At 38.8% G+C, this 27,647-nt stretch overlaps 1 protein-coding gene across 1 annotated transcript; it reads left to right on the top strand.

Moving 5' to 3' along the window:
- The first annotated feature begins 609 nt into the window (after positions 1-609).
- Mob1b (MOB kinase activator 1B) lies at positions 610-27,320 on the top strand. The gene is made up of 6 exons (XM_055596059.1): positions 610-860; positions 9,180-9,346; positions 10,705-10,798; positions 15,249-15,382; positions 19,017-19,180; positions 21,590-27,320. Exons 1-6 carry the CDS (start codon positions 847-849, stop codon positions 21,665-21,667), a joined length of 651 nt encoding a protein of 216 aa, XP_055452034.1. The 5' UTR covers positions 610-846; the 3' UTR covers positions 21,668-27,320.
- The last annotated feature ends 327 nt before the right edge of the window (positions 27,321-27,647 follow it).

Genomic DNA, 27,647 nt, shown 5'->3' with positions numbered 1-27,647 from the left:
TCTCTTTACCATGTGGGTTCCTGGCTATCAGGCTTGGTGGCTAAGCCATCTGGGGAGCCGCCTGCCATTCTTACATATGAAGCTTTGCCCTCAGCCTCCAGAGCATGTGAAAATTAAAGTTCCTCCAAGTGCGAGGCTGACAACTGGTTAATCCCTAGGACCATGGACAATCAGCTTCCCTGCCACTCTGGGGCTCATGATGTACTGACCTCAGCTCTCCTTGGCTCCCTCAGTTTCCCTAGCTGCTGTCCCCAAGTCATTCCAAGAAGGGGGGGGGAATGTATCCTTGTTTATCAAAGTGGGCACAGAGGGACTGTTGATGTGGCTCAGTTTGTGGAATGCTTGTCTAAATGCAAGCACAGAAAGGGAGCCCTCTCGGATTGCGATTCCTTCCTTCAATACAAGACCCAGGCATCCTGGAATGGAACTCCACCTCCTTCCTAGGCTCCGAACACAGCCGGGCAGCTCCGAAGGCCGGGCCACGACCTCGGGCAAACTCTACGGGAGGTCGGAGTGGGCTGCCGGGGCGACCCGATGGTGATCCCGAGGTGGGCTGGGCGCCCGCGCTCTCGCGAGACTTCGCTGCGACGGGGCGCGGAGCGGCGGGGACGCCGCGGCGGGCGGTGCTTTCTGGGCTGCCGGGTTTCCACTCCGCGGAGCTCGCCGAGCCCAGTTGTTCCACTTCCGCCGCTCTGCCCGCCGAAGCCGAGGAGCGAGGCCGAGCAAGCCGCCGCCGCCCCGCTGCCGGGGCGCGTCCTCCTCCCTCCCTTCCTCGCCTTTCCTCCGACTCGAGCCGGTCGCCCCGGGCTTCGCGCTGCCGAGCCCGCAGCCCGCAGCGCGGCCGACATGAGCTTCTTGTTGTAAGTAACCCGGCCCTGCCGGCTTTGTTCCGAGGCCCCGTCCTCCGTGTGCCGCCCGGCCCTGCCTCCCCGTCCTGCTGGTACTGCCCGGCCTCTCCCTCTGTTCCCTGTGTGCTGCCCGTGCCGGAGCCCCCAGTGTCCATGCCTGCATTTCTCTACCCGGCTTAGTTCTCGCTCCTCGGTCGGTCGGTCTCTGTCCGTCTGTCTGTTTCTGTCTCTGTCGATGTTGACATAGGTGTGTGTGTGTGTGTGTGTGTGTGTGTGTGTGTGTGTGTGTGTGTGTGTGTTTGCAAGCTCACCTCCCACTCGTGGGTGGGCGTGTGTATTTTCAAGCTTACATTCCACCCTCCCGACTGGCATCCAACGCTTGCCAACCCCCCTCCTGGCTCTGTGTCAGATGCCCGTTGTTGTTTTCTGAATGCCAAGCGTAGGAAGATGGATTGGCAGTCCCAGACCCCTTTAACATCTTCGTTAGGTCCTACGGTTGAGAAATTGAGAGCCAAGTTCCGTAGAGATCACTTCAAAACCGGACGGCTTGCGGGCCTGGATTCCCTGGTGACAGCCTGCGGACTTCAGCACCCCACTTCTTTCTTGATTTGTAGGGGTCATATTTTGTCAGTCACTCTCCAGATAGGATTTGGGTAATGTGTCCTGGTTAATTTAGGTCCGCTGGGCTGTTTTGCCAATCATTTTTTTTAACACCAACTTTAGCCTTACTTTTAGTGCTGGTCATTATTTTATTTATCATTTATTTCACACCAGTTTGAGGTGGAGGTGGGGGTCGGGGTAGAAAAGTGGGACAGCAAGAGTATGGAATCCACAGACAAACTTTAGGTCCCCGGGGTTACACCTGAAGAGTAACTTTTTTGAACGATTTCTTATAATTCACTCAGGTGTTTAGAAAGCTAGTTTAAAACAAGAATAAAAAACAGACTCGTAAAGGCTGTAATCTACCTCATCTGCTCTTTTACTGTGGAGCAAACGGCATTTAGCGATTCCTTTCTGTTCAGATTTCTCTTTCCCTTCTTCCACAAGTTTTAGTCATTGCATTGGTGGCACCCTTATTTTCACATGCTCATGTATAGGATACCATTTCTTTCTAGGTTGTTTAGACAAAGCTTAACTATCGTGAAAGGCTTACCCTGGACAGGCTTTTCTCCTAGGCCCAAGGTCTGGCTTGTGTCAACCTGCCTGACACCTTTGAACTTGTGCATGTATTCTAGGGCTGATTCTGAGTTTGTCAGTGGTAGATGAGAAACTTGGTGGTTTATACAGTAAGTTGTTTCATATTTTACCTTTAACCAACACCCTTAAGCAACTCCCATGCTTAGTGTAATTTTACATTGCTTATATTCTCGTCTCAAGGATTTAAAAGCTATAAAGTAGCTGTAATGTGGATGGCTGCTTCTGACAGGCCTGTGTCTCGGAACTCATAAGCTAAAGTGGTTGAAATGTAGGATAGCCATATTTGGCCGAAACTTGGTGATGTTTGGAAAGGTTCTAGTACTGTTTTCTGAATACATATATACTAGCATCCTGCTTTTAGGTGGTGTGGTGTTAGCTGCAGATATGAGGTAGATTAGACAATATTGCTGTAACTAATGTGAGCATCTAGAGGGTTTGTACTGTTTGGGGAACATTTTTATTTTTTATTTATTTTTATTTTTAATGTACATTGGTGTTCTGCTGAATGTATGTCTGTGTGAGGGTGTCAGATGCCCTGGAACTGGAGTTACAGACAGTTGTGAGCTGCCATGTGGGTGCTGGGGATTGAACCCAGGTTTTCTGGAAGAACAGCCAGTGCTCTTAACTGCTGAGCCATGTCTCCAGTCCCGCCCTCCCCCAGGGGAATGATTTTTTTTAGCAAGGTCACAAATAGATGTTAATACACTCTCAACAGGTTTTGCCCATCAGTTTAATAGTCCAAAAAAGTTAATCTGGAGGGAAGTTAATCTGGTGGCACATACCTTTAATCCCAGTACTCGGGAGGCAGAGTCAGGTAGATTTCTGTGAGTTCAAGTTAAGCCTGGTCTACTTAGAGGGTTACAGGCAAGCCAAGGGTAATAGTGAAACCCTGTCTATAAAACAAACAAAATTTAATTCAGCAAATTTTATTTGATGATTTCTTGAGTATTATACAGGGGAAGCAGAAAAAGAAAGAAAAATTGAGTTAAATACGGATATTTTCTGGTTCTTGGAACCTGTTTGGGAAGGCTACTGTAAGTAGAAAAAGCAGAGGAAAGAGGGCAGCGAGAGATAGGATTAAAACATGATGAGTCATGTCTGAGAAGGAAAGCCTAATTGATGAAAAACCTCACAACTTTCCTGTGCTCCAGCATGGTGCAGACATTGAGTATCACGTATGATAAGATGGACAAGCTTCCTGCTCAGTGGCACTTAAGTTTCAGGCAGTGACCACAGTATTAAATGTCAGAAATCCCTTAGTATGAAAGAAGAGCTAAGTGCTGTGGGTGGGGAAGGAGGTGGTCGGGGGTGATCCTGGTGGGTGCACAGTCTTCCACAGTGATAACCTTTGGGTAACTTTTGCATAGATGCACAGGATACACTTTCCTCACCTTATGTGAAAAGACTGGCTAGACTGTGGTGGTGCTTCACACTGCGTGTCTGCAATTTAGACCAAACCCCCAGATGCTGATTATAGGAAGTTACGTTAGCATTGTAGACGCAAGTCCTTAAGTGCCTATGTGGAGATGTGGCTACTCCAGAGACAGTAGACGGTAAATCAGAGTCATCTCTAATGGGCATAGTACACTCCTGAAGTCCTGAAGCCAAGGAAGCATTTTGTTTCGAGGTTTATGAAAAAAATTTGGGTGATATTTAATGAAAGGTTAGTAAGAGTTTTCTAAGAAAGAAAGGGAAAATAGTACATTTTACTTCTTAGTAAATGGGCTTTTTTCAGTGAGAGCCTGTTCCTTATTTTACTGGAGGAATAAAATCACAATTACCAGGTTAGGATTGCTGGTCCCATCCTTGGAACACAGGTCTCTTTACTTAACAGTTTGGTCCCCCTCCCTTGATATTTTATATATGTAAATGCAGAGAAATTAGGATAAACATGATTCTTGGTAATCATCAAAAAGTATGTTGAGTGTTCTCTTTGTTTCTAGCTTTTTAAAATTCTTTTGAGAAATAATGAAAAAAATGAAAGTATAATTTCATAATGTAAAGCTTTTTGATGGAGATAAAGCAATGCAGTTAACTGGAACAAAGGTGTTTTGGAATGTGAATGAGGGGCTGGAGAGATGGCTCAGAGGTTAAGAGCACTGGTTGTTCTTCCAAAGGTCCTGAGTTCAATTCCCAGCAACCACATGATGGCTCACAAGCATCTATAACAAGATCTGGTGCCCTCTTCTGGTGTGCAGGCAGAATACCATATAAATAATAAATATTAAAAAAAAATGCTGTTAAAAAATTAAGTCAATATTAAAAAAAAAAAGATGTGAAAAAGTCGGAATGTGAATGAATATGTCAGTCTATTTATATATAGGCAAAACAAAAATGGTTTGGGAATGGAAGAAAGAAAGGAAGAAAATACATATTAATTACTATGCTGGGTACCTTCCATTTTTCTTTTGTAACAAGAAAAATTTAAGAAAAGAGACCCAGCTTTTCTTTTTGTTTGTTTTGTTTTTTGAGGCAGGGTTTATTTATGTGACCCTGGCTGTCCTGGAACTCACTCTGTAGATCAGGTTGGCCTTGAACTCAGAGAACCACCTGCCCCTGGCTCCTGAGTATTCTATCAGTGACCTAAATCCCCAGCCTGTATAACATGTATTTTTTAAAAGTTGTTTTTCAAGTCGGATCTGTTTTCCAGAACAGTCAGTGATAGCAGGTATTCCTTGTGTATTTGTAGAATTCTTTCCTAAGGATCCCCCACTAACACAGAGAGAAGACAAAGGAGAAACTTTAAAACAATATTATAACTCATTCTTAGGTTAGTATTAAAATAGTTTCCGGGAGATATTACAAAACAAGAAAAGAAAGAAAATTCCTGGTGGGCATGCTGGTGCGTGTCTGTAATCTCTGGGAAGCAGGAGGATTGCCAGTTTGAGGCCACCCTGTGGTGTAATAGTGAGACCCTGCCTCAAAAAGTTAAAGAGTATAATTTACAACTAGAACTTCTCAGATAACCATAGTATGTATTTTGGGTTATAATTTCTGTCACATCATACAGATTGATCACTTATGACTGGCATGTTAACAAATCCTTCCCGTATATAGACAGGCTCTTCATGTGTCAGTTTCTTAGTGATGGTGCATAGACTTTTGAGCCAATGAAATGGCTGAGCTGGTTAAGCGTGTGCATGCAAGCTGGATGAGCAGAATTTGACCAGAGTCTATCTATTAAGGGTTTCTCCACCCCATAATTGCATTGTCCTGGGAGCAGCCCTTTAGCAAATTAGCCTTTCAGGGGATACTGGCCATGTTCAACTATAGCACTAATGAGCATAAGATCATTTTTATAATATCTCTAATTCGATAGTAAGCTGTAAAAATTACAGAAAAAATGTAATTAGAACTCTAGCAATCATTATAGCAATAATTAAGTATTATAACAACAATTACAAATTATAGCTGTAAAATCTTTTCATTTGCTGAATTGTTTAACATTTTATTTTAGCCAGGCATGGTGGTATAAACCTTTAATCTCAGTACTCGGGAAGCAGAGGCAGGTGGATCACTGAGTTGGAAGCTAGCATGGTCTACAGAGTGAGTTCCAGGATAGCCAGGCTACACAGAGAAACCCTGCCTTGAAAAAAAAAAATCAAACAAACGAAAAATTTTATTTTAAAAGTTTCCATCTTTGGAGAGACTGCACAGAGTTTCTAGATGTCCTCATCTAGAGATCCCATCAGTAACTTTAACTTCTTAGAGTAACACACAGACACAGACACACACCTGCACACACAGTTCTATGTCTGCAGTATTCTCTCAATCCCCTGTATTGCTGGAGATCAAACCCAGTGGTTGATCAAGAAGCTCAATTTCCAGCCCCACATTTTCTAACTAAAATATTTCTTCAGTCTTCATTGGTTACTATTGGGGGTTGGTCTACTGCTATGTATTCCGATGTTAATTTTTGACCCTCAAAGATCTTGACCCTGCTCAGAGGAGCACTTTCTCATGTACACCTGCCCTTGTGTAAACCTTGCTCCACCTAATTTAAAGCTGATTGGTTAATAAAAAATGCCGAAGCTTGGAATTTGGCAGAGGAAAGAGGGGAAGAGTTTAGGGTCCACAAGCCTTGGTGGAGGGACCACGAGATGACAGGATCGGAGGAGAAGGCAACAAAATGGACTGGCATCATCGGTTAGCGTGGGAAAGGAGCACATGGCTGGGTCAGCATGGATGGAGGAGTTGGAGAACAGTAATTAGCATTTTGGGACTGTGGATGGGAGGTCGCTCGAGATAGGGTTTGAGAGGGTCAGTTTAGAGAATTATCTTCAGTGCCCCAGATAAAGTCTATTTTATAAAGGACAACAGGTTCTATGTCTTTATTGGATTGATAATGGGTTAGAAAATACCGCTTAAATGGTTATACCTAATAACAAACATTTATTAGGCTCTACCTTTTAAATTTAGCATAACACATGACCTTTACCATTTTTGTAGAATATCCCTTATTTTCAGTTTCTCTGATGTTTGCCTGCCTCTGTTTCCTGATAGGATTAAAGGTGTGTGCCAGCACCACCTGGCTATTACTGGTGGTTTTAATTTTGGTGTTTTAATTTGGTTAAATTGCCTACCTGTAAATGTTTTTATTTCCTCAGATGAGAAGATGAGATGAGAGCTGTACCCAAGCTTTACAAATACATAGCTTGGGCTGAGCCCCCAACATTTCATCTAATATCCCTTAGGCCTAGGCCTGGAAGCTTCTAGCTTCCATACAATCTAATCTTTAGCCTGGACCTTGAAGGCTTTAGCTTGCAGCCTCTATCTGCTAACATAGGCCTAGAATGTTTCAGCCTCTGAGACTTATTGCTGAATAGCTCACCCTTTTTCTAGTTCTTTCAGAACTCTGACTGGCTGGTTGAACTCAGCTGTTCTGGCTCAAAACTCTTCTCCAGGTTGACTGATTCAAACTAGCTTCTCTCTGAATTGCTGTGCTTGGAAAAAACTTCCTCTGAACTCTACTAACTGAACTGCACAAACTGAGCTACACTTAAGTGTACTGTACCCCCAAACTCTACTGTACTGTCCATGAATCCTCTTGCTCTTCCGTGCTGCTCTTAAGTAGCTTCTCTTTCCTGTCTTTTCTCGTGAGGGTCCTGTCTGACTCATTCTGGCAAATCTGTCTGATTCATCACTTTGTCTGCCCCGAAAGTAGATATTATTGTTTGGGTTTAAAGGTGTATACTAAATTCCAGCCAGAGGAATTAAAGGTGTCCTGTGTCTATATTCCAGCCAGTGGGATTAAAAGTTTGTACTAAAGGCATGTCTGTATTCCAGCTGGGTCACACAAGCCATGTTACTGGATTAAAATTCCTTAACATCTATCAGAATCCTCCACTGTTGTTTTACCTTTTTGTTCCTCATAATTAACATTTTGTGTAAGTATTTTGATTCTATGTAACTGGTTCAGTCTCCATTCCAGCTTGTTCTAGCTTGTTATCTAAGTTCTTATTATTTTTAAAAGATTCATTTATGTATATGAATATTCGGTCTATGCACACCAGAACCAGGAATCAGATTTCATTACAGATGGTTATGAGCCACCAAGTGGGTGCTGGGAATTGAACTCAGGACCTCTGGAAGAGCAGCCTGTGCTCTTAACTGCCAAGCCATCTTTCCAGCCCCATCTAAATTATTTTTATAATAATTGCAAGAGTTCTAATTCTCTCATCACTTGCAAATTTACTTAAGTTTTATTGTAAGGAAAACTCAGCTCGTATTAAGAGATGGATGTTTTGTCCATCTAAAGGTGATAATTGAAATACGATCACCAAGATATAGCTGCATGCATATTAGAAGGTGAGACCTGTGGGAGATGAGTAGTGCTGTTATGGCAGGTCTGAGCAGTCTTGCTTTTCTCTTACCACACAGTCTGTCTGCCACTTCCGTTACTACTGAGCTGTTCCTAGTGTATTCACTGTAAGATAATACAGGGATGATACAGGCTGGGGAGGTGGCCTTATGGTTAAGAGTGTGAGGACCTGACTTGAAATCCCTAGCAGTCCCTGTAAAAACCTAGCGGAGAAGTGTGGAAACGACTGAACTCTCTAGCTAGCCTGCCTAGGCGATGATGCAGTGATTGAACAGGACACTCCAAATCCCCCTGTGGTCCCTGCACATGCACACCTATACACACATGTTCTCAAGCACACATACACCATGCATACAACAGACACAAGATAATCTAGGTAAATGGATTCTTAGTGTTCTTCAGTCAGGATCTGAAACTACTATCACTAACTTTGGCGCTCAGATTGTCCCAGTTTTTATTAGTGAAAACCCTATTCATGCTGGTTTCTGTGTCCTTTAACTTATGCCGATCTCATTTTTGAAATACATCCAGACACAGGATGTATTTGAGCATATCAGTCATACTAACTACCTGCTTAAACCAGAATTCTATGTTAAGATTGATTGGAAATGTGTCCTATCATTGTGTGTAGAACATTTAGCTTCCTTTCACCTGGCTCTTGGATTTTTCTGTTTATTGATATAAAAGTGTGTCTACATCTTATAAGAGAAAATACTTCTGTATTAAAATGAAAAACAGGGTTGAATAAGAAGTAAAAATAAAGCCCGGCGGTTGTCCCACATGTCTTTTAATCCTACCCTCAGGTAGAGGCAGGCAGATCTCTGAATTTGAGCCCGCCCTGGTCTATAAAGAGAGTTCCAGGACAGCCAGGGCTATACAGAGAATCCCTGTCTCAAAAACAAACAAACAACAACAACAACAAAAAACAAAATAAATAAAAAAATAAAATTATTAATATTTATTATGGAAGTGCTTTTTTTTTTTTTTAGAGTCTAGTCTATAATCCAGAGTGATTAGTTTACTGTGGAGAGCTGCATTAGTTGCAGCTGAAAGTTCTTAGCTCCTCCTGAGTTAAATTAGAGAACGTAGAGGAATTTTTTATGTATTTTGGGTAGATATCATAGTCAAAACAGTAACTATGTTATTGCTAGGATTAATGTAGCTAGTACAGTTTAGGTTTGGGGGTTGTAATTCCTATTTTTTGTTATTTAATATGACTTACTTAATGCAGAAATAAAATATAAATTCCATTGATAGTATTTATTTAAATAATCAAGTATTATGCCCCTTTCCCTTCTTTTTTTTTTTCATAGTGGTAGTCGCTCTTCTAAAACTTTTAAACCAAAGAAGAACATCCCAGAGGGGTCTCACCAGTATGAGCTCTTAAAGCATGCAGAGGCCACACTTGGCAGTGGCAACCTCCGGATGGCTGTCATGCTTCCTGAGGGAGAGGATCTAAACGAGTGGGTTGCAGTTAACAGTAAGTAGCCCTTCTGTTTCTCAGCAGACAATATAGTGATGATGTCACAGTCCAGCTTTAGTCTTTGTTATTTTATGAAATGTCAATAGAATGTTACTGTCACACTATTTCTTAATTATGTGATTAATCAATATATGATTATAGTTTTGGACTACAACAGTTCTGTTATTAAAAATAAAATGGTTTGTGTTTTTTATTTTATTGGTGAGAGCCAACTTACCTATAAGATATCTCAAAGATAATCAGAATAAATTGGCCATGTATATGTACATTATTACAGGGTTTCACTGTGTAGCCCTGGCTGGTACAGAACTCACTGTAGATTAGGCTGGTCTTTAATTTAGAGAGATCAACCTGTCTCCCAATTGCTGGGATTAAAGGTGTGTGCTAACATGCCCTGCTCTGCTTGGCCCCTCCTGCCCCCTCCTCTTCCCTCCTATCTTCTCCTATTACCTCCCTTCCTTTCTGCTCTTCTCTCTTCTTCCTTTTAGCACTTGTTTGTGTGTTTGTACCTTTGAGAACTCAGTTATTAATTTTTTTAGTTATTTGAATGTTTATACATTTATTTGTGTGTGTGTGTGCGCGTGCACGCATGTACATGTATGTGTTAATGTGTGTGGGTGGGTACACATGCCACATCAAATATGTGAGTCCTGAGGATTGAACTCAGGTTGTCAGGCTTGGTGGCAGGAATGCTTACCCACCGAGTCATTTTGCCAGCATGTGTATGCTAATTAAATATTAAGAATGGCTGTGTAGAAAGAACCCTGTGTTGTAGAGCACAAGATACTGTCTTAAGTGTAGAAGCAGACAATTCCTTTCTGTCTGTATTTTCTCTGTTGCTATGACAGTGTCTGTGTATTGGAATAGCAGCCGATGTCCCCTGGCCATTGCATGCACACACAGACACTTTCAATGTGTTGGGTATTCTTGGCTTTTTACAATCTGAAGTAAGTTTTTAGCTAGGGGGTGGCTTTAGAATGACAACCCGTTATTTAAATTTATGATTTCATTATTACCAACATTTTTCTATAGAATTTTATGATTATCTAGAAACTTTTTTGTGAGGGGGCATTTTAAATTATTACATTTTCTGTGTGTTGTCTTTTCTTACTCACATACAGTTCTTTGTATATTTTATATATGCATTTTATGAGGGTTGCCAATAATTTTTAACACTGTCTTCTTTCTCTTTATTACCAGCTCCTAATTTTAGTATACTCAACAGTTGAGGCTTTGGTGTGAGCTTTCCACCTGCTTTTGTAAGGAAGAGGAACCTGGGATTCTTCTTAAATAGAGTCAGAGTGATTTCTTTTTTTAATATTTTATTTTACTTATAACGGACATTTGCTTTGCAGCTGTGGATTTTTTCAATCAAATCAATATGCTTTATGGAACCATCACAGACTTCTGTACAGAGGAGAGCTGTCCGGTGATGTCAGCTGGACCAAAGTAAGATTCAGTTAATGATCAGTTTTCCTTGTCACTGTCACTCTTCGATGAGAAGGAAGTGCCTGGCCATGCATCAGGCCTGTGCCTGATCCACTTGTTTCTGCCTTGCCTTCCAGCTGCTTCCTGCCTTTCCTCTCCTTATACCCTTTCTTTCCCCATCCACCTGAACCAGCTTCCTGGAAGCTCCTTGCCAGTCACTCTATTTCTTCTGGAAAGTTGCCTCATCTATTCTTCTTGGACATTTTTCTTTTTTTTTTCTTCTCTTTCTTTCTTTTGTAATTGCTTTCTCTCTCTCTCTCTTTTTTTTTTTTTAACCTTATGTTAATATTTTAAAATGTCTCACCCTTGTTACAGACCCAGCTGAACATTTCTTTCCCTTTGAAACTGCCTAGGATTCTTTAGTGTAGATGTGCTCTTTCTGTTTAAGTTTTTATTTTGAAAGGATTGTTGTTAATTTGTGCGTGTGCGTGCGTGTGCGTAAGTGCATGCAAGTGCCCACAGTGGCCAGAGATGTCCTGCAGCTGCCTGAAGTCGGAGCTTATCTTGGGTCCTTTGAAAGAGCTTTGCATGCTCCATGCAGCTGAGGCATCTCTCCAGTCCTAGTGGCTTTACTTTTATAATGATTATATTTTCATTATGTTGTGTTTATCCTGTGATACTGTGCGTGTGTGTTCGTGTGCGCATGTATCAAATCTGGGGTTTCAAGTATGCCACTCAAATTCTTTTTTTGTTTGATTTTGGTTTTTCAAGATAGGGTTTCTCTGTGTAACCTTGGCTGTGTGGACCATGCTGGCCTTGAACTCATAGAGATCTACCTGTGTGCTCCCTGAGTGCTGGGATCATAGGTGTGTGTCACAGTGCCAGGCTTAGATCTTTTCTGTTAGAATTGTATCTGGTGATTTTCTCTTCTCAAGGAACTCCTTATGATGGAGAACTGCCCTTTATGGAACTTTTGTTGTTGCTTTTTGAGATAGTTTCGATGAAGCCGGATTGGTCCTGGAACTCCTAGGTAGACCAGGCTGGCCTTGGGCTCACAGAGATGGGCCTGCCTCTGTCCTCCCCAGTTCTGGAATTAACTACTATTCCCGAACCTCTGTAGATTTTTAATTGAATTGCCTTTCTTTATTAAATTTGTTTTTAAATTATTTAATTATCCTTTGGCTAAATATTGTGGTTTAGACACAGGATAGTGTCTTAGTTTTATCAAGTTTCTTACTGTAAAAGGGCATTAGAGAAATGAAATTTCCTTTTATTACATAATTCTTATCGGTGTTATTGGTGTTCAGATGTTTTACATTTCATGTTAAAATGGATGGTTTTAATTTTACTACACATGCTTTATCTGCTTTGGGGAAAAAGTAGTTCTGCTTTCTAAAAAAAGCAGATTCCTCTGTAGCATATTGCCTGCCCACTTGCTCCTCTCTCTCTTTTTCCTTTGAAAAATAAGACTTCGTTTTACCTATGTGACCCAGGTAGGCAGTAGACTAGAATTTTCCTGAGTCTGCTTCCTCTGTTAGGATCATAGCTGTGCTCACTGTGCCCAGCTCTTTTTGTTAGGGCATTTTAGCCTGTCATGGTGGTGAAGGTATGGAGATAGGTTGACGCTGGGCAGTGAGAGCTTACAGAGGATCCTTAGTGAGATCCTTACTAAAGGATCAGGAGGGATACTGGAGGATCAGAAGGCAAGACAGCTCTCACTGTAACCTTCAAGGTCAGTCCCCAGTGGTATACCAGCACCTGCTTGTAAAAGGTTCCACAGTCAGCCCACACCTAAGCCTGTGGTGCGGCTCAAACTAAAACCATATCTTGATCTTAATTATAAACATAACAAAGAAAAGATCAGGAAGTGGAGCGAGGTGGCACACACTTATAATTCCAGCAAGGGGGGTTGGGAGACAGGCTGATCTCTGTGAGTTCGAGGCCAGTCTTGTTCACAAAGTGAGTCCAGTATAGCCAAGGCTACACAAGGCTTTTCCTGTCTTGGAGAAAAAAAAAGAAAAGAAAAAATTAGAATCTTAGGTTTAAGCAAGATACAGTTGTTTCACTTTTTGCGAGTGTTAGGATACTGACAGTTGAGATTATTTTTAAAGCTTCAGGACGCTGTATATGAATCTTTGATTTACTATGTTTGCTTTTGTTTTTTTTTGTGGAAGTGAATGAACACCTGAGAATCTACCAAGTTAACAAACATGACTGTGAAGAAAGACTTTGAAATGTCTTACTGTAGAGAAAGAATATGCATGCCTTTTGTTTCCTTTTTTAAAATGCATTTTTATTTTATGTGCATTGGTGTTTTGCCTGCATGTATGTCTGTGTGAGGTCCAGGTCCTCTCTAACTAGATTTACAGATAGTTGTGAACTGCCATGTGGGTGCTGACAGTTGAATCCAGACCCTCTGAAAGAGCAGCCGGTGCTCTTAACCACTGCGCCTCTCTCCAGCTCATCCTTTTTTTCTTAAAGATTCATTTACTTGTTTATTATTTTATGTACATGTGTGCACCATGTGCATAAAGGAGCTCCCAGAGGCCAGGAGAGGGTATCAGATCCCCTAGAGCTAGAGTTACAGGTAGCTGCGAATTGCCATGTGAGTGCTGGAAACTGAACCCCAGTCCTTTGTAGGAGCAATAAGCACACGTAACTGGTGAGTCACCTCTCCAGCCCGAAGTTCATGTTTTTTAAGTGAAAAGTAAAGAAGGTAAGGCCTAGTTACAGCCCCCATCTGTCAAGAGGGTCATAGAAGAATAAACAGGCTTAAAACTGCACTGAGTACTTAAACTTTATAACAGAAAGTGAAAGTGATTAATCACAGCAGGGTACCAGTTAGGTGCTTGGGAATGTCTTCTTTTTGAGGTTTCACACTGCATTTGATGGTCTTCTGTGCTAAAAAATGATAAGGCTCTGGTTCTACACACATTTGTCAGGGCATATCGCTGCTTGGGGTAGTTCTGGGTTATTATTAAGGTGTGGATTTGATAAATGGAAAGCATCCTCATCTGTATATTGAAGATTACTATTTTTCTGTTATATTTTTATTTTCTTTGTTAGGCTAACTGGTCTATTCTTCATTGAGGTCAAACTCTGCAGAAAAGGTTAAAAACAGTTGATTAAAAAAAGTGAAGTAGCAGAAGAAATGGAAACTAAAAATCTAAATGACAATTCGTTTATAGATTTCTATATTTTGGAATTTTAGCTATGTACTTAGTTTTTTAGAGCTATGTTGATGGACATGTTTATTGTACAGTTTGTAAGGAAAGTCTTATCTTAAAAATAAGGGTGTGTGTGTGTGTGTGAGAGAGAGAGAGAGAGACTATGAAATGAATTGTTTAAGAAAATGACTTGAGGGTTTGGCCTGAATACAAATCAAGCAGCTTGTTTTATATTTGCATTTATAGGTAGATCTTTCAAGGGTTAGTTGTTCACTTTAGACAGGCAGTTCATACATATTTTTACTTATACATTTATGGGCATAGATTCTACTAATCTTGTTTTTCAGAGTAGTGGAAGTGCATTTCATTTTAGTGTTTCTTGTTCTTGACCTTGTGTTTCTCACATGATAGTTGCATATTAGATGTTTTTTAAATCAAAGGGATATTAATGTCCAAAAGATGAGCACTTTTGAGTTGCAAGTTTCCTTTTAGAGTGTGTTAATTCCTCATCCAAAAGTACTATTTTTTAAATGTAGGAGTGCTCACTCTGCATGTACACCTGCATGTCAGAAGATGGCGTCAGATCCCTTTATAGATGGTCTTGAACCAGCATGTGGTTGCTGGGAATTGAACTCAGGACCTCTGGAAGAGCAGCAGCCAGTGTTCTTAACTGCTGAGCTATCTCAGCCACCCACTGAACCATTTTTATTTATATTAGTTTTACTTTGACTTTTCTGCTTTCTATATACTTAACCCCAAATTTAAAGCTCCCAGGTAAAAAGAATTGCTCTGCATTTTATGTAAGGAAGAAAAACAACTGTGAAGTTCAAAGAATGCCATCATAGAACAGAGAAGTAAGTTCTCCTGCTTCAACAATATATATTATTCTACTCTGTATTAGAGAGCTCTTTAAGAAAATGTAGGGGCTGCGCATGGTAGCCCACGCTTTAACCCCAGCATTTGGGACACAGAGACAGTGGATCCGGTTCAAGCCAGCCTGGATTACATAGTGATAGACTGTCTTTAAAAAAAATAAATAAATGAAAGGAAAAAAGAAAGAAAGGAAAAGAGAAAATCAGACAGGTGAGGAAAACATCTAAATAGAAGATGAGTTTGATGTGATTCCTTAGTTTGGATTGTGGTAAATGCAAAACAGGCTACTGATAATTGAAAAATGTGTACTTACTTGGAAGAACAGATTGTTTAGAATATGTTTGTATATATTCATTTTATATATACATATAAATGTATGTATGTGCATGTTTATACCTCTCTTTTGATGTGTTTTCTATCTTTCCATTCAGATATGAGTATCACTGGGCAGATGGAACAAACATAAAAAAGCCCATTAAGTGCTCTGCACCAAAGTATATTGATTACCTGATGACTTGGGTTCAGGACCAGCTGGATGATGAGACATTATTTCCATCAAAAATTGGTAAAATTATTTTGTGTAATGGGATAAATTATGGAGTACTGAATTTTACCTTTCTGCAGTTGCTCTGTCCCTTCCTGCCCTACCCAGGAGTAGTTTCATGGGACTGTGTTGATGAGCTTGTGTGTCAGGCAGTTTCTAAAAAGCACAGGAGATTGTTAGCCCAGTCATGACAAAAGCAAGCTGTCTCATGGAAATTGATTTTTTTCCTACCCCTGCCCCTAGTGTTTTAATTGAAAGGTTAGATAGTAGAAAATAAGTGATCTACTTCTTGACTTAATTTATTATTTGCTAAAATTTTTGTGATATTTCAGATTAAAATATTACTAACATTATAATCAAAGGTTTTTAAAAATGTTTTATTTATTATTTATGCAGTATTCTGTATGTATTTATGCCAGCAGGCCAGAAGAGGGCACCAGATCTCATTATTGATGGTTATGGGCCACCATGTGGTTGTTGGGAATTGAACTCAGGACCTTTGGAAGAACAGCCAGTTCTCTTAACCTCTGAGCCATCTCTCCAGTCCCCAAAGAGGGTTTTTTGAGTGTGTGTTTGGGTATATTTGAGTCATTCATCTCCCCCCTCCCCTGCAACCAGACAGGGTTTTTTTATGTAGCTCTGGCTGTCCTAGAACTCGCTTTCTAGAGCAGGCTGGCCTGAAACTCACAGGGATCCACCTGCCTCTGCTTCCTTAGTACTGAGATCAAAGGCATGTGCCACCAAGTCTAGCTCCTTTTTAACATTAAAAATAAATAAATAAATAAACAAACAAACAAATAAATAAATAAGGAACTGTAAACAGGTAGTAGTTTTCCTTCTCAGTAGAAAGTTCCACATGGAGGTTTACTATTGTTCTGGAGTCAGAGCAAGTTACCACATCAATCATTTCTAATTTTATGCATTTCAAGAGCATTCTTGTGTTCCTTTCATACTAAATTTGTTAAGGATACTTCCTTGTAATTTTAAGTGATGAACAAATGAGGTTATACTATAGGAAGGTAATAGAATCTGGTCTACCTTATAAGAAAAGTTAATGGATAATAAGACAGCCAGTGATACTTGACACACGTTTATTTTCCCTTCCTCCAGTTTGTTTGGCTTATATATAATGTTATGTTTATGATAAAGAAGAGTGTGATTTTTATGGCTCATAAAATTATTCTTAAAAGCTGGGTGTGGTGGTACACACCTTTAATCCCAGCAAGTGTAAGGCAGACACAGGCAAAAAACAAAAACCCTGTGAATTCGAGGCTAGCCTCGTCTACAAAGCGAGTTTCAGGACAGCCAGGGCCACGCCCAGAGGAACTCTGTCTCGAACAAACCAAAAAAATAAAAATTATTCTTAAAGAGTTTGCCTTGTTCTTCTGTTTTAAGGTAGGGTCTCCCTCTCTGTAGCTCAGGCTGACACCAAGCCAGTGGTAATCCTGGCTGAGCCTGCTGGGTGTGGCTCCAGAGAAGCACTGCCATAGGTCACATTGATTTTGAAATCAAGATGTGAGAAAAAAACAGACTTGAGGGTTTGGCCTGAGTAATTTGTTTGGTGTACTTGTTTTTAAAGATAAATCTATCAAGTCTAACGTGTAGCAATTAGACAGTTCGTATGTGGTTTTACCTTTTTAAAATACTTGCAACTATGATTTCTGAAAAAAAAAAAAATGGTTTAACAGTTTGCCCTTAGAGTATTGTTAAATAACTTTTGGCTAACATTGTATGCTTTCAGTAGAGCATTGATCTCTGAAATCTTAGGTTTTCTTGGATCTTAGGTCTTTCTTGTTTGTGTTTTTCAGGTTTTCCTAGTAAAGAGACCATTGCTAATTGTTTTCATGCAGTGCTGTGTCCTGTTAGTCTCTGTAGTCTAGAATATGTGGACTTCAGTCTTTTTTCATCTATCATGACTTTGATATTTTAGAATGTCCTTTGGTTGTGGTGTGTTTGTTTCCTTGTATTTTTTATTGGTGTTAAATGGGCAATAGACTATGTTACTGAGGGAGTAGTACCAGTGTTTGGTTATCTTGCCAACATTCAGAATACAGCATTTTGTCTTCTTCCTTTTTAAAAATGTACTTACAACTGTTGTGTTTATGTGTGTGTGCATGTGTGTGTCTGGGATCAACTTTGTGAAACCTGTTCCCTCCTTCAGCCTTAATAAGCTTTCTGGGGATTAAATGCAGGTTACTGGACTCACCCAACTCACCCAATAAGTGCTTTTACTTGCTAACTGTTTTGGCCCAGATTTTTTTTTTTTTTTCAAGACAGGTTTTTCTCTGAGTGTCCTGGGTATCCTGGGCTCACCTTGCTCAATCTTACAGTGATCATCTGCCTCTGCTTCCCTGGTGCAGGGATTAAAGGTGGGCACCACCATGCCTGGAGTGGCCCAAATGGGTATTAAAATTTTAAAGTTGTATATATTTGTTATATAGTATGATGCTAGTGTGTGTATATACATACAGCTTTTATAGTAAAAAACTTGCATCATGTTACAGATCATGTTATAGTTAAGCCATTTTATTTTGTTGTGAAAGAAGCTATAAATACCCAACTAATAAAAAATTATAGTGGTGTTAAATGGGCAATAGTATTCAATAATACTTATTCAATAGTCTTATAATATTCAATATAATTTATTATTATTAATTTTATTCTCATACTTTATATTATATCTTTAGAGTTGATTACCTTGAATCTTTGCTATAGATCTATTTCTGACCTACATTATCTCATATCCTGTCCTCTTACCTTGGTAACCATGGTTTTATTCTCTATGTATTTCATTTTCTTTTTCACTCAAAATACAAGTAAGATCAAAGAATAGTTTTTTTGGGGTCTGGTATGCACTTAGGATAATATCCTTCCAAGTGCAGATCTCATACTTATTTTTCTTTTTGCTTTGAGACAGGGTCTTACTATGAATCCCAGGCTAGTCTTGAACTCACTGTTACCCTGTCTCAGCCCTCTGAGGTCCTGAAATTGCTGATACATGTCACTATACCTGGATCAGAATCTCCTTAAGGACAAGTGTATGTGTCTGTCTGTCTGTGTGTGTGTCCGTGTTTGTGTATCAGTCTCTGTGTGTGTGTCTGGGTATGTTTGTGTGTCTGTCTGTGTGTGTGTCTGATACATTAAAAGCATTTTAAACATAAATGAAATGGTTAATACATTATTTATGTTAGCAGATAATTGTGTAGTGCTTACTGTTAACAAACCTCACAACCTGGATGTGATTTTAGCTTCACTACCTCTTGGGTATTTATTGTAAAGTGGCAGTATGTTAGAGGTTCAGTATGCCGTAAAGAAGACTCATTCTAGCAGGGTGTGGGTGCATGCCTGTAATTCCTGCACTCCCGAGGCAGAGCCGGGTGGATCTCTAAGTTGGAGGCCATGCTGGTCTACAGAGTGAGTTTCAGGTCAGCCAGGACTACACAGAGACCTATCTTGAATGACGAAAAGAAAAACAAAAAGACCGAAGAAGAATCATTCATATTTAAAAGATGCTTTGGAGTTTACTTTCATTACATGCTTTCATTATTTACTTTCATTGATTATTTCACAATTTCATGATGCTATATAATGTCAAATCATGCTGCTCTGTGCTCTTTTCTTATTAACATAGGGATGGTTGTTATCTCTTCACTAGGTGTTCCATTCCCGAAGAATTTCATGTCAGTGGCAAAAACAATACTCAAACGACTCTTTAGAGTTTATGCTCACATTTATCATCAACATTTTGACCCTGTGATCCAGCTTCAGGAGGAAGCACATCTCAATACATCTTTCAAGCACTTTATTTTTTTTGTTCAGGTAGGTTGACTCATGAGGCTTTGTGCCTCATGTTTATTTTTAGGATTTTGTGAATATACAAAATAAATGTTGCATATATACTGTCAGGACATAACTTATCATCTCTCTCTAGTCAGTATTCTGTTTTATACTCTCCAAAATGACAATGACAAGCCTCATTAATCTCCCAGTTGATGGTAGGCAAGCCTAAAACAGTTCTAAGATGCCTTGCCTTGCTTGGACCGCTTTAGTGTCCTGGCCATGTGAAGGGGCTACATAAGAAACCTGAATAGAGAGTCAGGTATGGTGGTACTCGCTTATAATCTTGGCACTTGAAGATGAAGCCTAAGGATTATGACTTCAAAGCCAGCCTGCTACTTTGTAACCTCAGGCTGTTGTGGGCCATAAGATCCTGTCTTAACAAACAAACAGAAAATGGATAGACAACATTCAAAACCAACAGAAGCAAACAACAAGCAAAAGCCACCCAAAGTAGGGGAAAAAAGGAATTTGAATCTGAACTAAAATTGGGTGGGTGGTGGCATGTCATGAACTTGGTCTCAGATATTTTAGCATTCTTTTCCTAAAACTCTGCTGTAAGAAAAGTCTGATTGTTATTAGTAAATTTTTTTCTGGACATATGCTTTGAATATCACATCCTTGTTTCCCATTTCTTTAAAAAACCATTTTCTAAGTAGTTTTAAAGCTAATGACTCTCCGTCATGTTTGAGGAAGGAAAGGGTCAGAGTGATCTAGAGGTTCCTTTGAGTTGGAACTGGATTTGCTAGTTGATTTCCCCTTTCCTTCATCCTCAGAGAGCTGGCCTTAGAAATGTAAACTAATAAGCCAGGTTGGTGGTCCCTACACACAATCCCAGTACTCTGGAGGCTGAGGCAGTAGAATCAGGAGTTGAAGGCCAGCCTGGTTTACGCATCAGTACTTTGTCTCAAACAAACAAGGAAAGATAAACCACATATGAATATATTTTTATTTAATTTTCTAATTAGAGAAATAATAAAGTTGGAAATAGATGATGAGTCAACTAGTTTGATTCCTGCTTCTGTAGAGATTATAAGACAAAGATGGTGGTTGGAAGAAAGCAATTTTACTTTGTGTTGTTTTTCTTTGTGAGCATAAGTTTATAAATGTTGTCTTTACTTTTCACTGAAGTGTCTATTTTCATTAATACATACTCCTTACATTAAAGTCACACTTCTCTTAAAATAAGAAGACCACTTGTTTGGGCCTTTGAATTTAGAAAATCTTTCTATGGCCACAAACAGTCTAGACTTTACAGGGCCAACAACATACTTGCCCAGGTTCCTTTTACTATCTCATGCAATTGAAATATATGCGATCCCAGAATTCCCTATCCACATGCTCTCAGATAGAGCGTTGATGTTTATTTTTTGGAGACCAGGTCACATCTCCGCTAGGTGTAACTTCAGGCATGAGTACCGAGATGATACCTGCATGTTAGAGGTATGTGGACATCATTCATACATGCCAGCCCACTTATCTTTACTGATTTGTATGAGTCCCTTTTGCAGGGAGAAGGTGGGGTTGGAAAAACAGAAGGTTAACTGAGGGCCAGGAACCAGAGCTGGCCCTCCTCATTGACATCTACATTCTAGTGTAGAATCCTGAGAGGTTTTCAGAATTCTAAATCTGGGTTTGCTCTCTGCTCACTCTGAGGATTTGTCAAGGCAGGAAGATGGGACAGCCGTTATTTAAGGGTGTTACTTAAAGTGCAATACAAAAATGTAGGCATGTGGAATGTATTCCCATATGTTTTGCCCAGACTCCATTGACTGAGGAGTAGGCTAATGTTCTTCAAAAGTTCTATTTGTCGTGGTTGGCATATGATAGGTGCTAATGATAGATGACATTGGAAGTTGAGAATAGTCCATCATACAGAAGGTTGGAAGTATATGTGACCTTTATTGAATTTTTAAAAAAAATTTAGTTCAGGATAAATCATTTAAAAAGTCATTTTTAAATGATATAGTATCTTACTTACTGGCACAGTTTGAAGTATCCTGACTTCTTAATTTTTTCATGATAAAATCTTTTTCTTTGCAGTGATATCAGATCCCCATTTGATTGACATATTTCAGTGCCACCCACTGCATTCTTTTCAAGGGGAAGCAACAGCTCTCACTTACTGACCGGTAGTTTGTCTGTGAAGTAGTTAACGCAGTTCCCACATTTAGTCTCCACAAATATTTCATGAGATGTGTGTGTGTGTGTGTGTTTAATATTATAGATGTGAAATCATAGCATCGAGGGAGGTTAGGTGATTTCCTTATGCTCATGAACAGTTTCTTAAAAAATGAAGTTTCCTTTTACTTACTCCATAAGGTAATATCCAGTAATGTTCACGGTAAACTGCTCTGGAATTAGATGTGAATAATGCTCTGCTGTTTGTAGGAGTTCAACCTCATTGACAGAAGAGAACTTGCACCACTCCAAGAGCTGATTGAAAAACTCACCTCAAAGGACAGATAGAAGGATGAAAAGCTGTGCAAATCTTCCTCAATTGGAGCTGTGTGGAGTATATTTGGATGTTGTATTTCGTTTTTATCTAGATTGTTTCTGTTCTAGGTTTGGGGGCTTGCTTGGGTTCCCTTTTCTCTTCTGAATATATAAAATCATACTCTGCTACTAGAGGAGGCCAAAAACCATTCTCTGCTGTTGAAAAGGGCAGGTTTTGTCTTAGTGGAGTACAGTGTTTTTTATATCTTATTTTTATTAGCCTAGTTTTGGTTATTTGAGGACTTTCTATGATACTGTACGCTGGAAACAAGTAATAACTGACTGAAATGCTGATGGATTGGATACTGCGTTGTGTAAATTGTGGCCCACTTTCAAGTCCCTAAAAAAGACTTCGTGTTTTTAAGTGCCTTGATAGGCTCACTTCTGAGGTGCAGAGCACAGATACAGGACTGAACAGAGCTAGAAACAATATTGGAATTTCTATCTAGGGCACTTGCTTGTGCATGTTGTAAAGTAATCTGTTATAAAAGCCATAATTTACTCAAATTGATGATGTCCAGCTTTTACTACATTGAAAAAAACATAATTTGTAAAGTTGTGCATGTAGAATATCAATGTAAAACAACAAAAATGATTTCTTAATTATTTTTGACATAATTTGTAAAGGTGTGCATGTAGAATATCAATGTAAAACAACAAAATTCTTAATTATTTTTGATATTGACTAATATATTCTGTTCAACAGATGTTTAAAGTTCTACAAGCAGGTCTTTTTCCATCTCTTAATATCTGTGATATTGAAACGTGAGGATGTTGAAATGTGATAGTTATTGCATTTCGGCTCCTTTCTACATGTAAGTGCACTGTAAGTGTAAAACTTCAGGTTATATATAGAATTGCCATCTTCAGAAAGGATGCTGAACTGTGAGGCTTCCTAGCAATTGCCAAATGAGCCGTAAGTGCAGAGTCCCCTTGTACTTCACAGAGGAAAGGTAAATGGGAACGGTGGCCGCAGGCATTAGTTTGTTTGGGAAATTAGAGGAAGGATTAAGGTGTGGGAGTCATATTCTAGAAAGTCCTGTTTTAAAACCCTGGAATGGAACGTGTCTATTACTTATAAACAGAGTCTTGGAGACTTCCTTTTAGAAATCAGCTTCCATGAGAAGTTAAAAATGAATAGTTTTAGGTACAGACATTAAACATGGAATTTAACAACTATTTGGGGAAATTAATCACTTTTTAGCATTTCCATTCAGTGAATGGAGCTAGTATTTGCCTGTCATTTTAAATGATATACTACCTTGATTATTGGTGCAGATTGAAGCATCCTGACTTCTTAATTTTTCACTGTGAAATATTTTTTCTTTTCAGTGATTCCAAGTAATGAAAATGCTAGCTTGGTAGTTAATGACAAAGTTTAGTTGACACAACATTCTGTTCTTTTATCATTATCAATTATAAGTTCAGGATTTGGTTTTTAGAATAATTATTGAGATTTGCTCCCTTTCAGTTTTGTTCTTGAGAAATACTCCTTTTCAACTCGGAGTATTAATTTTGTCAGTGTGGATAAGTCTGTTTCCCTCAATATTTTCATATTCTCTCTCTTGTTAGAGACACATGCCTTTCTCCTAGTAAAATAGAAATGCTTTCTCTGAATTTTTATGCAAATACTTGGTAGAAAAGAGTATAAAGATTAAGTAAATTTGGTTTTGTCATTAATAAGTAGACAGTGATACAATTGAATGCCCTTGCGATTGTGATCACTAGGAACTGCCTTTTTCTCCATTTCCTTTCTGTAATGGCAGTTACTTACCAAGTACCAATAAAAAAAGGAACAAAAGAACTTGGAAAAGGTAACATGGGCATTTATTAGTGATGCTTATTTATGAACTGACAGCTAGCTGATTTTCTTAAAATTATATTTTAGTATCTAAATAGATAATGCCAATCAATATAGGTTGCTTCAGAATCCTGATGTTTGAATCCTCTCTGTACAGGAAGTGAAACACTAATTCCTTATTGAAATAGTCTTCCATAGTATATTTGACTTCATACCCTGTAACAAGGGGCTTTCATAGCAGCAGCATGTGGAGAGAGGAGTGAGAGGTTGTTTCAGGTCTTTTAAGCCTTACATATAGTACGTTGTCAAAATGGAAAACTATCCTAGAAATTAGTGCTTGGTAGAAGGACATATATTCTCACTGTATGTAGATAGGAGCTTATTTTCACTGTTCAAGAATCTCAGGTGCCTCAGTTTCAAATATTTGCTCAGTTTTGGGGAAATAAGGAAATACATGTGAATGTACATGTGAGGAAGAGTGGAAGTTCTGGGGAAAGGCCTGGTAATTGTAAGCAGGAGTAGATGGCTGTAAGTAAAAAGATATGCACCAGAACACAGAGAAAGTCAGTTCAACAAAAATTGGCTTTGAGAGTAAGATGCTCTTTTATAAAGTAAGGATCAGAGCTTGATTGTGCAGGAGAGCTTGCTTATAAGTGTTATTTGTTTTCAGATCGGTTAATTTATAAATAAGTAAGATAATTATCCCCTTTATCCCCCCAACCATTTTTATTTTATTTTTACTCTGTAGCCATGGCTAGCCTGGAACTTAATATGTAGACCAGATTGGCCGTAACCTCTAAGAGATCTGCATGCCTTAGCACCCCCACTTGCTGAGATTAATGGTTTGCTGCCTACCCCATTTTTTTATACAGTTATAAAAGTTCAAGTTGTTTTTCGTCTTTCTTTCATAAGCTTTCCCGTACAATTGAATGTAGTAAGTTATCATTATATTGTTACTCGCAGTGCTTTGGTTAAATGTGGATGTGATGAAGAAAGACTTAGGAATTATGCAGTTGTCAGAACAGTGGTGGTAAAGAGAAACTGAGGAATGACTTGCTTGCCCTTAGCAGTAGGTAGTGCTGCAGGCCTTGTTCATTTGCTGACCTGGTTCTTCCAATTTCCATAAAATGCAATTAGACTGCCCCAGACAGAAAGCGTGTGTTTTGGTGGGTGGCTGTGGAGCCCTGTGTACCTTAAAATGAAAGACTTTTAGATTGTTGCCTCTTTTTAACTGTTTTGTTAGTCATTGTAAATTCTAAATGGTTAACATAAAGTGTATTACGTAGCAGAGTATATTTTTAATGTGTATTTCAGACTGAATTACTACCTGTATTATCAGGATGGATGAAGCACTACAATCTCTTATCAGAAAATAGAAATATGGATATTTATATTTTGCATATGTAATCACTAGATTCCATTTTATGTAATGAGCATTTTCCTTGCTTATGGGGAAAAATAGCAAAACAACAGATTTCTTTTATAACTTTGTCTACACCCTCTCCGAGAGAGGTTTTGCTAACCACTGAAATGGTAGATTTTGTGAGATGCAGATTCTAAGTTGTTGAACTTTCTTTTAAAATGAATAAGTGTGTACCTTACCATCCAAGTGAGAGGTGACTGTCAGAGCAGTTCTCTTTGGAACACTGTTTATTTCAGTTATTTTTAGAACCTTGTGGGTGCTTTGAGAATTGGCTATGACTATGTAAGAAAAACCAATTTTTTATTGCACAAAACCAATTTTTGTAGAACCTATATTAACTACAGAACCAAAACAGTATGGAAAGCAAGAGACTATGTTAGGCTCTAATCTGTGGAGAAGAGGACTACAGACATTATTAACGGCATTGCAGAAGAGAAGACTAGGTTCATGAGGTCTATTTAAACACAAAATAGAATTTCAAAACCCAGAATTTTGTTTTTATTTTTTTATAATTTGCTTTATATTTTTTGCCTCCTTTTTCTTCAAAACTTTTGAGTTGTGTAGGATATTTTGATTGAGAGGATAGATGGAACAGTGGATCCAGTACTTAAACAGCAGTTTAAAGACACAAAACCTTTATTTATCTCCATTTATTTTGAACAGGCTTTTCTTTCAGTTTGACATTAATGAAAGACGAGATTGATATACAGGGAAATTGGTATGAATTTTATTAAATTTGCCAAGTTTTAGCATACATATCATTAATAGCATTTAAAATTATTTAAGTATTCAGCACAGATCATTTATAACATTAAATTCTGATTGTCTTTTGAAAATATTCCAGACCAAAAGTTTATTTTTAATTTGGAATGTGACTGCATCCTAGGAAGACATCTTATTTTGGAACTGTCTTGAGCTATTAAAGTGCATGTTAGGTGTAAGCTCAGCTCAGTCTTCAAGCATCCTTCCTAATGTACTTAGAGTGTCAGGGTTTTTGCCATAATGCTGAGAATGGACCACAGGAGCTCCTGTTCCCAGCGGGACTATATGTGAGGTGATAAATGATTGATTAGAGGTCTGTTTCTAGATCTTATAACAAAGTTCAATGTTAACAAACATGCAACAAAATTCTGAATGCAAGTAACTTGAATTTTTAAGGCTTTCTTAAGTTATTCTGTAAGAATTCATTTGGATGATATGACTGCTCTCTGTCTACCACTCATATTGTATTTATTTGTATTCTGACAAAAGAGAAAGAATACAGATTAAAATATTGGGCCCTCAGTATGGTAAGAATTCTTCCCTTCCACTCCCTCTCTTCCTTCCTCCCTCCTTTCTCTCTTGCATATAGTGCTACAGTAGAAACATGCAGTAAGCAAAATCACTGGCCTTTCCAGAGTTGTATATTCCCACTAGCGTCTGTGTCGTATGCGCACACACCTACCTGCTCACATGCACTCACGGCTGATTTTACTGTTCATCGTGGTTAGAGACTTTGCAGCACTGTTGACAGGCAGGTTTTCTCTTGTCTGGTTGACAGGTTCGTTAGGTCACCAAAGTTGCAGTTATTGGTGATGTAATGTTTCAACTTTTTAATTTTTTCTTTCATTATTATTTCTGTAGGTGGATATTTCTTTTTAGTTTTGCATAAATTATTTGTTTCTCAAACAGATGTATTGGTTGTAAAATAGATTAGTACATTTTCATTTGAGAACACTTTTCTTCTTAAATTGTCCTTCAGAAATGACTATTTTTAGGGAAAATAGTTTTTTACAGCTACTAAATTATATTTGTTATTTTTGTACATGCATAACCAGGGTGGTGAAATCACTAATATTTTAGGGAATACTTTTGTTATATTTGATTTTTTCCTATACATTTAAGTTATTACTTAAAATTATTGGTAGAAATAGTGTCATGAAGACAGCAAATATAAGGAACACTTAAAGTTGGAATAGAAATCATTTCTGAAGAGGGAAATCAGAAATACTGCCAGTGCCAAGTAATGGAAGCAGAATGGCAGCATTGGAATTGTGCAATTGCTTAAGATACGCATGGAGACATGAGTCTGTTCTTGTGAAGGGGACAGGCTCTCTAGGAAGGTAGTTAGATGGGACAAAAATGGCCTAAAGTATGAAATGCAACGTAGGCGCCATATTGTAAATTGTGCCAAGATTATGCAAAGTGTAGTTATTGATCAAAGCTTAATTGCTTCACTATTATTATTTTAAAGGAAATACTGAGTGTCAGAAAATCTGTAATATGGTTTTTTGAGCGATGTAAATAATGTGTACAGTCTTATATGTGGTGGAATGGGAGGTATTTAAATTCTAGGTTTTTTGTTTTAGAAGAAAATGTTTATAAGAAAAAAACCCTAATAAATAGTTACGTTTGGCCATCAATTCTGACTTTGTATTCCTGTTTATTTTTACAATAGGTATTTCTACACTGAACACCTTCCAAAGCAGAAGGACACAGAACGTATTAAACCTTTCACAGTTTGGTAGGCTTTACCTCTGTAATTCCACATCACTGGTAGTTACCATCTACGCACCTTACACACTAGAAAACTAAGCTGCAGTGTGCAGTCAGCACCCAGCTCTTAGGTTCAGAAGTCGGGTTTAGGGCTTAGAGGCTCTCATATGCCTGCACTTTAAAGCTTTCTTTCTGTCTCTCTCCCTTCTTTGGTTCCTTCTTTCCTTCCTTCCTTAACAAAAGCTCATGATTTT

The sequence above is a fragment of the Psammomys obesus genome, unplaced genomic scaffold (genome assembly GCF_907164565.1).
Source record: "Psammomys obesus unplaced genomic scaffold, mPsaObe1.curated_primary_1811, whole genome shotgun sequence".
Classification (NCBI taxonomy): Eukaryota; Metazoa; Chordata; class Mammalia; order Rodentia; family Muridae; genus Psammomys; species Psammomys obesus.
The sequence above is the reverse complement of the archived record's forward strand: the minus strand, read 5'-3'. Positions and strand labels throughout refer to the sequence as shown.